The following is a 12,536-nucleotide window of genomic DNA, read 5'->3' as shown; positions in this document are numbered from 1 at the left end:
CTATTCGTCGACATGTGCTTGATGTATTTTCTGCTCACTGATTTCAGTGATTTCTCCTCTTTCAGGTTCGGGATAACGCCACATTGGTTCTGTCCAGAGTTTTGCACACACAGTCTTTCCACCAGCACCAGGACAGCTATGAAGAGAGTATGTACACACACACACACACACACACACACACACACACTAAGGCAGACTTTTTCTACAAAGGTGGAATTTAACTCTGGTCCTGTGCTGAAATACGGTTTTGAGGTTCTTATACTTACTTTATCTCCTCTCAACTCGACTGGTGACTGTAGTTTCTAAGTTACTTTGAAGCCTCTGGAATTTTCATATCAACTTTTCAGAGATTCCTTAAAACTTTGAGCTTAATACCCAAAAGGCAGAGGCACAGAGTCACCTAGCGTATGTCTACACGTTGAAGCCGGCAGCGCCGTCTCTCTCTCCGTCCCACTTCCAGAAAACGCCCTGCTGGAGGACGACAACACCTTCCACCTGGTGAGACCGGCCGATGAAATCGATGAAGTGAAGTCAAAGAGAGGCAGCATGAAGGACAAGGCGATGACCAAAGCCATCACTGAGATCTACCTGACCAGGCTGCTCTCTGTCAAGGTACAGCCGTGGTGTTTGACTGACGATGAATCAAACACGTTTGTGGTCTTCAGTCATGTAAAGTAACTAAGTACATTTACTCAAACACTGTACTTAAGTACAATTTTGAGGTACTTCACTTGAGTGTTTCCATTTGATGCTGTTTTTCATTTATTTAACAGACATGCAGTCACCAGTTAGTTCGCAGTTGCTTTACTTTACAACCAGCTTAGTGGTTTTCCAGATGTTTTGGTTCTTCTTAACAAGACTAACCGTCTCACCAGACCTTTAACCAAGTCTGGATACTTGACGTTTTGTGATACTCGGCACATTCTGCTCTGCACTCAGCAAGTATCATGGTTAAAGACCCAGACCTACAAAGGATTTAGTATTGTATATATTATATTGAAACAGCATTTAGACATTCAACAATATCTACAGAGAGTATTAAAAAAAAATGGGCGAGCGGCGCCTGAGATTGACCTTTTTGTTTGTAATTACTTGTCTACGTGAATTTTATTGGAATCAATGCACAGGACGACTCGCCTCTCGAGGGAAGAACCGTTTATCAGGCAGTATATGCACGAGGGCAAAAAAAGAACGGAACGACGGAACCGGACAAACTCGGTGTCGTTTCAAAGGCCTCATTAAGAAATGGTTTCCTTCAAAATTCGGTGCCCTTGGCTGCTTCCTAGATGGAGCAGTTACACACACACACACACACACACACACACAAACTGCTCTCTAATTATAGTAGTAGGATGTACAGCATTTGTCAACAACTATAACTTCTCCTACGAAGACATATTTTATATTATTACAGCCTCATTCTACTATTCTTCACTCATACAGCAGCCTCCGCTAGTGAGTGTCTGCAGGAGGAGTTTTAGTTGTTAACACATCCATTAATAAACACTCGGATCTGCTCACATCTACATCCTACTGTTAGAATCCATCGATGAGATGTGTGTATACGGCCTTTGAATGCCACACAGGGGGGGCTTTAAGACCACAGTTGCCGCTGGGCAACATGCTGCAAACTCCTCTGCACATTCTTCTGGGTAAAACGGCAATTTCATGTACGTTAGCGTCTGTAGTCGGACGCCACTGGACATCAGTCAAAGTTAAGGCGGCGGGGCACAGAGCTCTTTGTGGTACAGGAGCAAATACAGTGTTCGTCTCTCATAAAGTACCAAGTGTCTATGAATGGAAACACTTCCAGTGGCGTTGGTGTATTAATGATGGCGCAGTTATCATCCGCATCTTTTTTTAATTCGACCACTCTTAATTTGGAAAGCCGGGTCACCAGTTTCACAATAAAGTGTCAAATGCTAGATTGACAGAAATATATAAACCCAGGACATAGCATTCATATATCTGCAGTTTTTAGATTCCATGATCTCATGTCTTTTCATCATATGTAGAAAATTCCTTGGATTTGGAAAACTTGTGTTAATTTTGATAATTGTGTGTGTGTGTGTGTGTTACAGGGCACTTTGCAGCAGTTTGTGGATGATTTCTTCCGCAGTGTGTTGTGCTCGAGCTCCGTCGTCCCTCCTGCCGTCAAATACTTCTTTGACTTCCTGGACGAGCAGGCGCAGAGACATGACAACGTGGACGAGGAGACGCTGCACATCTGGAAGACCAACAGGTAGAGAGCGCACACGCACAGAAAAACTCCCAGGTACCGCGCTGTCCACGGCACAGCTGCGAGAATTATCCTCAGCGAGGCCTTTCGGACCGGTTGAACATCTGGCCCGTTGTCAGCTGGTGTTCCATTGTCGCATTGACTTTTTTTTTCTTTTTTTTCCACACAGTCAAAAGAATTTAAAAGCGTCTTTATTACCCTGCAATCACAGTTGAGTGTTGTTTTTCTTGATGTTTTTCAAAGAGCACCAATCAATTCAATTCAGTACTTTTTGCAACATCAACTTTGACAGTTACTTCAACGGTTGTCGCAGAGCGCTGAAGACATGGCAAAGACTTGGTTGAATTACGACTGAGAACATTGGGGTTTTTTTTTTTTACATCTCTAGGATTAATTGACTAATTGTGTCGCCGTTTCTTGTACTGCACAACATCGACGATATCGTTTACGCCGAGAAGACGCCAACATGGACGACGAGAAAGCATCTGTAAGTGAGCGAAACGTGTGAACAGCGGCAGGTATAAGTAGGGGACTAAAAACTCCCCTTTGACGTCACTCGCACGTCCTCGCGCGGATCATGCTGCCAGGAGACGACTCCGACTGGTCGACGCGTGACTCTTTAACTGATTCGACGTCTGCCAGCTTCTCTTCAAAGCTTCTCTGAATCTCAGCTGGAGATACGACCTGCAAAGAAAAGTTGCTAAGAGAAATAATTACAGACGCAGCTTGAGAGGCAGTGTGTGTGTCTGCGTGTGTGTGTGTGTGTGTGTGTCTGTGTGTTATACCTCGTCAGCTGAACTAGAGTGTAATTATGTCCTCATCACTGCTAAACCGGGCAGGCCACCACATGAAAGCCCGGTTTAATTGGCAGGCTGTTATCAGGACGGATGAATTACGACATAGCAGAGACGATGGAGAGGAAGAAGAGGAAGAAGAGAGGAAATGGAGACAGATAGAGAGATAAAGAAAACTCAGACTGGCCCTCAGCTCAGCCTGTCAGTCATCAGAGAGACACACAAACAAGTTGGTCGATGAAATATTCATCGGCTGCGGTGAATTATTGACGAGGGTTACGGTCTGTGGAGGTAGCTTGAAGGAAGAGAGGAGGAGGAGATGAAAGGACGGAGGGAAGGGGATAGGGAAGGGAAACAGCGTGTCAGCGGGCTCCTTTAAATCCTGAAACTGACCAAAATACTTCACTGTTTTCGCCTCTTTTAAGAGAAAACGTGATGTGACGTCCAGTTCCAGATATTCTAACGAGGTGTTAAAAAGCCCTGACTGGAGTCTCTCTGTGTCCTCAGCCTGCCCATGCGGTTTTGGGTGAACATCCTGAGGAACCCCCACTTCATCTTCGACGTCCACGTGACGGAGGTGGTGGACGCGTCGCTGCACGTCATCTCTCAGACCTTCATGGACGCCTGCACCAAGACGGAGCACAAACTCAGCAGAGTCAGTCCGCACAGACAAAAGCTCGCACACTCACGCACACACACACACGCACACACACACTGTTTAGGAGTCTGGAAACTTTACGCTCTTTGAGTCTGAAGCTCCATTCAGACTGGATTTATGTCTCTAGAGGAGGCGGGGTAATTTTAACACCACCTGCGCTGGTCAGTGATTTTAATCCCATGTGAAGTGCCTACGTGGGCAGTTTTCACTCCCACCCGCGGTAATAATTACAGCCACAATCAGCCACTGTTTTTCTGGGAACTCGATGGTCCTCCCATCATTTAAATCCTGTCCCGAGCCGAGCACCTTTATTTTATCTCTGAGTTCTTAGCACGGGAAGAGCTGCTGGTCCTTCCACTTTTGTCAGCTCAGTGTGAAGTTTGACTTTTGGGTAAAAACGGATCAAGTGGAAAAATGCTTTCGCTAGACCGACAGATGGAAACACGCTAACACCAACATATTTAGTGGAGAGCAAAACACCGTAAAACATCATCAGATGTGCTGTTGCAGTGTCAGCTGCATGTAGGTACTGGTTTTCCTCTTTCGAGTCCCATTTTTACTCTTTGTTTATCTTGTTTCTTTTAATGAACACGATTAAAAAGCTGCCAAATTAGCTTTTATCAGCTCCTGTTTGCAGTGAACCCGTGGATGTAGAGACAACCATCGCTGGATCACTGCGATACTGAAAACAACTTAACATAATTAATGTAGAAAAAACTTTCACATCTCTCTCAGTTTTTGAGGTATTTTTGGTGGAGAGTAAACAGGAAGTGATAGGAAAGAGAGAGGCGGGGACGACAGGCAACGAAGGTCCCAGACTGGAGGCTCTCGGGGGGGGTGTTGTGGTTCATGGTCAGCCCTTCAAACCAGATACATCTTTTAATCTTCGCCACTATCCTGCTGATCCGCTGTGGCATTTGGGCTCGCACCACTCCGGCAAATCGGCTGCGCATGAGTTAATTACAGCCCGTAATCACAAAAATAAACCCCCGGACTGTTTGAACATCACAGACTTGATTATAATTAAGCGCAGGAGCATCCGAGAGAGGCTTTTCTCTCTTAGCCATCTTCACATCTTCCACATAGAACAAAGTTTTGGTGATTAAAATGATTCTCTGAAGCCATAAAAATGACCAAAGATCTTTAATCAGTTTTTTTTTTTTTTTCTCTCCCTCTGACTGTAGGAGTCTCCCAGCAACAAGCTGCTTTATGCAAAAGAGATTTCCACATACAAGAAGATGGTGGACGAGTGAGTGTATTACGCTAAATATACAGCATATAAAGTACAGTACAGACTGAATGTTTTTGTTTTTTTTATTATACATTTCATAGTGTCAGGAGGATATTTTGTGAATTTACGTGAATGAAAATACGAGTTAAAAAATTACCAGACGGTTTAAAAATATCTACCGTGTTCCTGCTGATCCGGGATGTTCTCTGAGGTATTTAATGCCTCACTGACCAGCGGTCGTATAATGGCGACTGATCTCAGATTAATTAGCCACTGAAACTGTCTAATGTGATTTGATGCTGCTCTAAAGTCTCCGTACAAGATTTGGGTACAACCAGCACCATTTATAAAAGGTTTATGTGGGTTAGTGAATCATCTTCTAATGATTTACTGTCAGAAAGCGACGATTTCCATTGACAGAAATCTTCAGTCTTCCACAGAAACAGAAAATACAGCAGCACGTTGTTAAGTTTTTGATCTCATTAAGTCTCATCGCCGCTTGATCACTTGATGTAAACGGATACTGTGAGTGACTGGATCAGGTGTTTTGACTGTTTGTGCGTCTCCCCAGTTACTACAAGGGCATCAGACAGATGGTTCCAGTCAGTGACCAGGACATGAATACACACCTTGCTGAGGTGTCCAGGGTAAGAGCCACCTTCTGTGTCTGTGTGTGTGTGTGTGTGTGTGTGCGAGTGTTGTAATTTTTAACGTTGAAAGTGCCATTGTTAATGCAGTGGAGACATTACTGGAGTACATGTGCCTGGTAACTGTGCTACGATCAGCATTTAAAAAAACGACATTATCAGTTTGTCTCTCCACGGGATGGATGGATGGATGGATGGATGGATGGAGATGGATGGATGGGTGGGTGGGTGGGTGGATGGGTGGGTGGATGGGTGGATGGGTGGTTGGATGGAATTTTGAGCTGAAAACGATGGAATCATTCAAACTTGTCTGGTGTGAATGGATGGGCTCCATAGACTAGGTGTTAATCGTGGCAGTGGTGACCGCACACTAAGCTCCAATGACTCCATTACATTGCAAGTTCAATACAACTGTCAGATACAGCCTTTCATATATACGTCACACACCTGGTGGTCATCGACAGTCTGCGTGTGCAAGGTTTTCTAATAACATAGTTACAAAACATATAAGCCTTTCTAAGCATATCAATGTTAACTTACAATATAGTGGGAGTTCTGATAAAACCAATGCTGAATTGTAATTATAATCATATACGAGTCTTTTGTGAATGTACAGTAGAGTTTGGCCATTATTGCACTAGAACCACCACCAAGTGTATGACTGCCACTTCCTTGATTAATCGTTTTGCCTATAAAATGTCAGAAAAATTGTAAAAAAAAAAAAAAAAAAAAAAGGAAAAAAAGAAAAATTCATTTTACGATTGTTTTGCAGCTCTACCCTCAAAACAAACCCAGTACAACCAGTACAGACTTCAACCTTCAGACGAATTTGCTTTTTACGACTGCAACATAGTCCCACCGTCTCATTACAATTGATCTCATTCTCATCACTTTTACACTGCATTCAATTGCCAGACACTTTTTGTCCAGTGCAACTTACAGTGCATGTAACCACCGTATGAACAAGAGCCAGGTGTCTTGAAAAAGTAAGTTCATTCCTCGGAGAAGAGTTTTGGAACTTTTGCGTCCGTATTAACCTCATTTCTGTAAAATCTGCTTTACATTTAAACGGCAACACCACCAGTGTCTACTTCCGAGGATTTCGACTGTTTTAATATGGAACCTTCGTTTCCTCTTTGCAGCAACACACAGACAAGCTGAACACCCAGGTGGCCTTACATCAACTGTACCAGTATGCCAGCAAGTACTATGATGTGGTGAGAAATGTCTTTCACTTTCAAAACTTTTTTGCTTCTGTTTCTGAGGAAGAATGGCTGAGTTACAGGAGGAAAACTAAATGCAGGATTGTTGTAGATTGATTTTTGTGTTGGCCATTTACTTTCTTTCTCTCATAATGACATTGCAGCTGTTTGCATAAAAATGCAATTTTATTTTTGCTGTTATATTGGTGTTTTTTTTTTCTTTTGTATATTACAGTATTACCTATTCAGCACCATCACTTTCCAATATGATTAAATGTTCTACATATTGTAAAACGGACACAGTGCTGACTGTCTGAGGGAAGATCTTAACTTAATCTAAAAGATTCCTAAAAGTGAAAATAAATGTATGACTCTTTTTTTTTTTTGGGAGTGTTTCAGCATCCAGTTTATTACATTTGGTTCTTATTTTCATAGTTTTGACCATTGTTGCTTGTAACGTGGCAACATCACTACACAAAGTCCAACAGGCCGCACAAGCAGTCCGCCTGCTCGGTTTTCTTGCCTGAATTACGATAATAAGACCCAAGCTGTAATAAGCCATAATTATCCTTTAAACAGCAACGCCATAAGAAATCGTCCATGGCGGGAAAGAATTGTTGTGAAAGCTGTTGCGCCTTTGACTCCACCGAACACAGTCGGACGTGTTCGGGTGGGATTTGTTTCACTTTTTGGGATGTGTTTCCGCCCGCCTGCGATGCGGCATCGCATGGCGTTGCATGGTAAAGTGCTGTGCCTCACAGGACAAGACAAAGCATGCAGCAACCACTAGATTGCAACCTGAGCAAGATTTTCAGCCTGGGTGTAGTTATTCAGAGGATTTTTCACTTTTAACAGTAAAATTTGAGGATGCTTGTACCTTATTTGAGTATTTCCATTTATTGCTGATTTATAGTTCTACTTCACCACATTTCCGAGATAAATATTGTACTTTTTACTCCACTCCAGTTGTTTGAGTATTTTAGTTACTAGTTACCTTGAGATGAATATAAAATTTTATCCACAAATAAGTTATGATGCAATGAGGCTTTATTGATCTTCACAACCTACACGGTAGTATAGAAAAACACATTAAAAGTAGCCTCACCTTCACCAGCTCCAACATGAAAGTGATGTACACATTAATGCATCAGTAATTATAATCCAGTTATATACATTATACAGAAATGGGTCATTCTGCAGAATGACTACTTTTACTTATGGTACTTTAAGTATATTTTGATACGAATACTTTTGTCCTTTTTCTCAAGTAAAATTTTGAATGCATGGCTTTTACTTGTAAAAGAGTATTTCTGAACTGTGGTACTTTTACATAAGTAAAAGCTCCGATTACTATTTCTTCTTGCTGGTCAAACTTCAGCAAAAAAAAGAAAAAAAAAAAAGATGGATTATAAAGTTTGTGTTATCGTCCCCTTCAGATCATCCAGTCGCTGGACGAGGACCCAGCGGCCCAGAATAAACAGCTCACCCTCCGTCTCCAACAGATTGCTGCCGCCCTGGAGAACAAGGTCACTGACCTTTGACCTCTGACCTCATGGAGAGGGGGTCAGGGTGAGGAGCTAACAGCTACTAAAACGCAGGACGTTGTTTTCCATTTAAGGACTCAAAAGAGGACGAGCTTGCAGACTCTACTGAATGTTTGAACATGTAAGGAACTGAAGTGGGAGGGCCTAGTGGAGCCACAGGAAACTGTTGACCATGTAAGTACCGAATGGGAAGAGCTATGGGACTCCGGGAGCGGTGAGGAGTGGAGAGTTTGGACAAACGAATGGTTAAAATACGCTCAGACTGGCGGAAACCGAATAGCTCTACTGCAGTTGTGTGGCACACTTCCACTTGGCAAGGAGGGATGTGAAATGGCGACCGTAACATGGCTGCAGATGGGAGCTCTGTAAAATCAAAGGGTTATTTTTATAATGGTAGCTAGGGCATTTGGTTTGTGTAATCCTCTGACCTAGGTGGATAATGTTTCTGTGTTCGGCTTCTCTACACCACAAATCTTATTTTTAGCAAACAACTGAAGAAAAAAAGTGCTACGCAAGGAATGAAGATTGAAGATTTTGGACCATTGAAGTAAAGAAACATCACCAAATGTTTACTTTTTGCCACTTAAACCTTTCGGAAGTTGGGATTGGAATTCCACAGCTTCAGGACGCTTTGTGACCACTTTTTCCTTCTATAAACTGTAGACTTGAGTTGAACCTGCCTCTAACTGCTGATCTGAGGTCAGTTTTTCTGTCTCCATAAAAATGGTAACCCGGGAAATCTGATCTCCCGTCAGCAACAGAGAAGAGTTTTCATCCTAAAGCGTGAAAATGCTGTGATGAACTTTTACTTTCAAGCGAGCTCAAATAAAAATAATTGACCAATGAAAATCCACTACGGTACATACCACTGGCCAAAATTAGGGGTCTTCGTTTGGTCTCGGATGCACAACTGAGGAGAGTGAAATCAGGGTACGAGGAGTTAAGTTAAACCCAAAAATAAAACCACAACATAGTCTTTTCTTGTATCATTGCCAAATCATATCAGATTAGCTGCAGTATGTGTTTCTATGCTGCTGACACTGTGCTGTTGACTCGAATCACAGCTTAAATAATTTCATGCTGTTTAGTTCGATATTATTATTTGTGTGCCGGCTTTAAGCAAAGGCTTTGCATTTACATATACAGCATGAAATTTTATATTTCAATGGACTGATACAGTGCCACTTCGTTTTTGCTTTTGTTGAGTGTTAATCAGGGCGGTCCGCGATGTAACGTTCTTGCGTTAGGACGTGCTAAGTGAGGACCAGCTTGTTTTTAGTCTCTGCGAAAAATCCTGACTGCTTAATCATGTGGTCTAAACAGCCAAACACTTTAAGTGAGATTTGTTTTTTGTTTTTTTTTTGTACTCTGTATTTCTTTTGTAATACCCCCTTCACAGATATTGCTGCATTTTTTTTTCAGTTTTTCTGTTTATCTGCACACTATAAGAGGAAATGAATTAAGTGTCTTATAAAGACAGCGTATACATGATCCTTAAAAAAGGTTCAAATAATCTAAAATTAAGCTGGTAAAGTCTTAAATGTATTCAATCCGGTTATTATACGGCCCTATTCGTTCTTAGAGCTGCAGGATGACTAAAACGTTCGGTCAGTTTTACTGGACAGAGTTTGACTTCAGTTTACTTGATATATTTACCAGGGTAATGCAGTCAGTGCATACATTTAAAACACGCAGCCAAAAATCAGAATGTCTCCAATCAATTAATTGTCCTCCTCCTTGTCCGATGGGAGATTTAAAATGCATAAAACCAAATCAAACAAACTAAAAAAAAAAAGTGAAATACAATATTTTAATGTGCCGTGGAAATTCGTGTCACAATGACAAAAATTCATTCAGGTATTGAAGACAAAAAGCTAAATCATTGTTCTTTTTCACGCTTTTAAATTGAATTATGACAGTAATTGCATACATAAAAAGGAAATACATAATATTATGTTTATTGTATTTCACTTTGTTTATTTAGTTTGTTTTATTTCTGTATTTTAAGTCTTCCATATAGTCCTACAAAAAATACCTGCACACTGCTCTAGTGCATTCTACATAGACATGACCAAAAAAAAATTGTTTATCATTTTTTCGTGCAAATAATTGTTTCCCGGCACCTGCAAAGACCCTGTGGACATGCATGTGCCTCCTGATGATTATTCCTTATTCTGTCCATTAAACGTTGCATAATGTTCAGGAGGTTTGTTTCATCAGAAACAGGCTGCTTAAGTTTTGTTTCTGGCTTGGTGAAACCTGCACAAACCCTGTCACAAAGAATCCCCTTGTTTTGTTGAGTCTTTTTTAGGCAGAGGAAAAATATGCTTTTCAACTGTTAATCAGAGAATTATGAGAGTAAAAAAAACTACGTTTTTAATACATAAACCGTAATATCATTTATATTACCAACCACTCTGTAAATGAGTCAATTGTAGACCAAGTTGATAAAAGATCTGCAGCAGTCTTTGGGTTTAAGTGCCATTACAACGCTGAGGTGTTAATGAACTCATTTATCTTCTCCTATGCTACATATTAATCATCGTCACCATAGAATCATCATATATCTGAATTATTGTTTGCCTTCTGAGCCCAGACGACGTGCTTTATGTAGTGCTTTGAGTTAATATCAAAGATAAAATATGCAGTTTGTAAGTTGGATGATGAACCCCATGACGCCTTGGAAAGAAGGATTTTTGCAGAAGTGCTTTGTTTTTTTTGTTTGGGGTTTTTTCAGTGGAATCTGGATTTATCGATTCCTCTGAGCTTTCAAATCTTACAAACTGCATCTTTAAATTCTGATGCAATACGACCTTAAGGTTGGTGCTGTATCTCTGTACTCATGTCTCAAATTCCTTAAACTGTGGATGGACACACTGCAAGTTTATGCCCAGAATTTGGCACCACACGACCTCTCGACACAAAGACTGAAATAAACACATTATTGCATGTTTTGGTTTTTTTTACTTCTCATAAGCTTTGTTCTGGGCACTTCTCGCTCAGAAGTTTGTTTGTGAAAGCTACTTTGGTGCCAAATAACTTCAAGAAACTATTTGCCATTTGAGTTGTATGTTTAATGAGTGTAGCCAGACGTGAGGCGAACGAACAATTGTGTGTTAAATAATCTGGTGGTACTCTTATAAAAACTGTGGAAATGTGAAACTCTTTGAAGGTTCTCTTCAGTGCCGTTCTGATCTTCAGATATCATAAGACTTTTCACAAAGTTTCAGCAGCTCCTCAAAGCAAACTGTCACATTAGTTTTTTGATGTTTAGATCTTTACATCCTTTTGAAAAAATGTTTCACATTGTGTTGCTGACCCGAGAGCGAAATCTCTACTCACGCTACAAATATAGTTTATTTACTTTAAAATTTGAGACATCAGATCCATTCTGAGAACAATATTTGAACAATTTCTCTTAAACAGGTCTCTTATCTCTATTCCTCTTCAACACTAGCTTCTTTCTGCCTTATTTTTTTCAACCAGCGAGTGCCTTAAAGAGTAGAACTGAAAGAAGATTTGAAGGACAAGCCCAAAAATTGGTCTAGAAGCACATACAGTTGGTTTACTGCATGTTTGTGGTTCTTAAGTGGAAGACCACAATGTAAAACAGGAGCTGTATGTACGTATTTTAGAGAGAGCAGAGTTGGTATTGTAAAATGTTTTTAAAGCTTGTACAAATACAAAGATAGGCTGTCATACCATCACTATGATCAACCATTTTGTTCCGGAACGTAATTCCCAAAACTCCGACTATTTTTTTGAAAATCCAAACAAAACGGATTTAAATTTCTTAACTTGTCATAAACCATGCGGTAAATTTCACTCCAGTGTCAGGCATGCATGACTCTCCTGCAAATAAAGTGCAGGAAAAATGTATTGTTCTGAAGGGAGGGCGGGAGCCGGTTGCACCGGCTGTTAGTAAGTTCAAACTCAGCTTGATTCTAACACAAAGTGTTTATTAAGGAGTTTTACACATAACTAAATTTACAACTAGCAATTATTTTTATTATTGGTTGATCTGCCAATTATTTTCTAAATTAATCAATTATTTCGCCAAGGAAATGTCAGAAAATAGTGAAAAAGGCCTGGTATAATGTACCACAAGTCAATCAGATTGTTTGTTTCATTTGACGTTCAGTCCAAAAACCCAAATATCAGTTTTGCCTGAAAAGCTAACCTAATAGTTGCCGATTAATTTCTGTCGTTCGGCTAATCAAT

At 40.7% G+C, this 12,536-nt stretch overlaps 1 protein-coding gene across 2 annotated transcripts in view; it reads left to right on the top strand.

Moving 5' to 3' along the window:
- plxnb2a.1 (plexin b2a, tandem duplicate 1) overlaps window positions 1-8,864 on the top strand; it is a 173,719-nt gene extending 164,855 nt beyond the window's left edge. For both annotated transcript variants that reach the window (XM_040140381.1, XM_040140391.1), the window contains 8 exons: window positions 66-147; window positions 461-612; window positions 2,082-2,242; window positions 3,541-3,688; window positions 4,876-4,940; window positions 5,494-5,569; window positions 6,712-6,786; window positions 8,208-8,864. In XM_040140381.1, coding sequence (XP_039996315.1) covers window positions 66-147; window positions 461-612; window positions 2,082-2,242; window positions 3,541-3,688; window positions 4,876-4,940; window positions 5,494-5,569; window positions 6,712-6,786; window positions 8,208-8,312 — 864 coding nt within the window. In that variant the 3' untranslated portion in view covers window positions 8,313-8,864. The remainder of the gene's footprint in view (window positions 1-65; window positions 148-460; window positions 613-2,081; window positions 2,243-3,540; window positions 3,689-4,875; window positions 4,941-5,493; window positions 5,570-6,711; window positions 6,787-8,207) is intronic.
- Window positions 8,865-12,536: the final 3,672 nt, after the last annotated feature.

Source organism: Xiphias gladius, chromosome 2 (assembly GCF_016859285.1).
Source record: "Xiphias gladius isolate SHS-SW01 ecotype Sanya breed wild chromosome 2, ASM1685928v1, whole genome shotgun sequence".
NCBI classification, from domain to species: Eukaryota; Metazoa; Chordata; class Actinopteri; order Istiophoriformes; family Xiphiidae; genus Xiphias; species Xiphias gladius.
The sequence above is the reverse complement of the archived record's forward strand: the minus strand, read 5'-3'. Positions and strand labels throughout refer to the sequence as shown.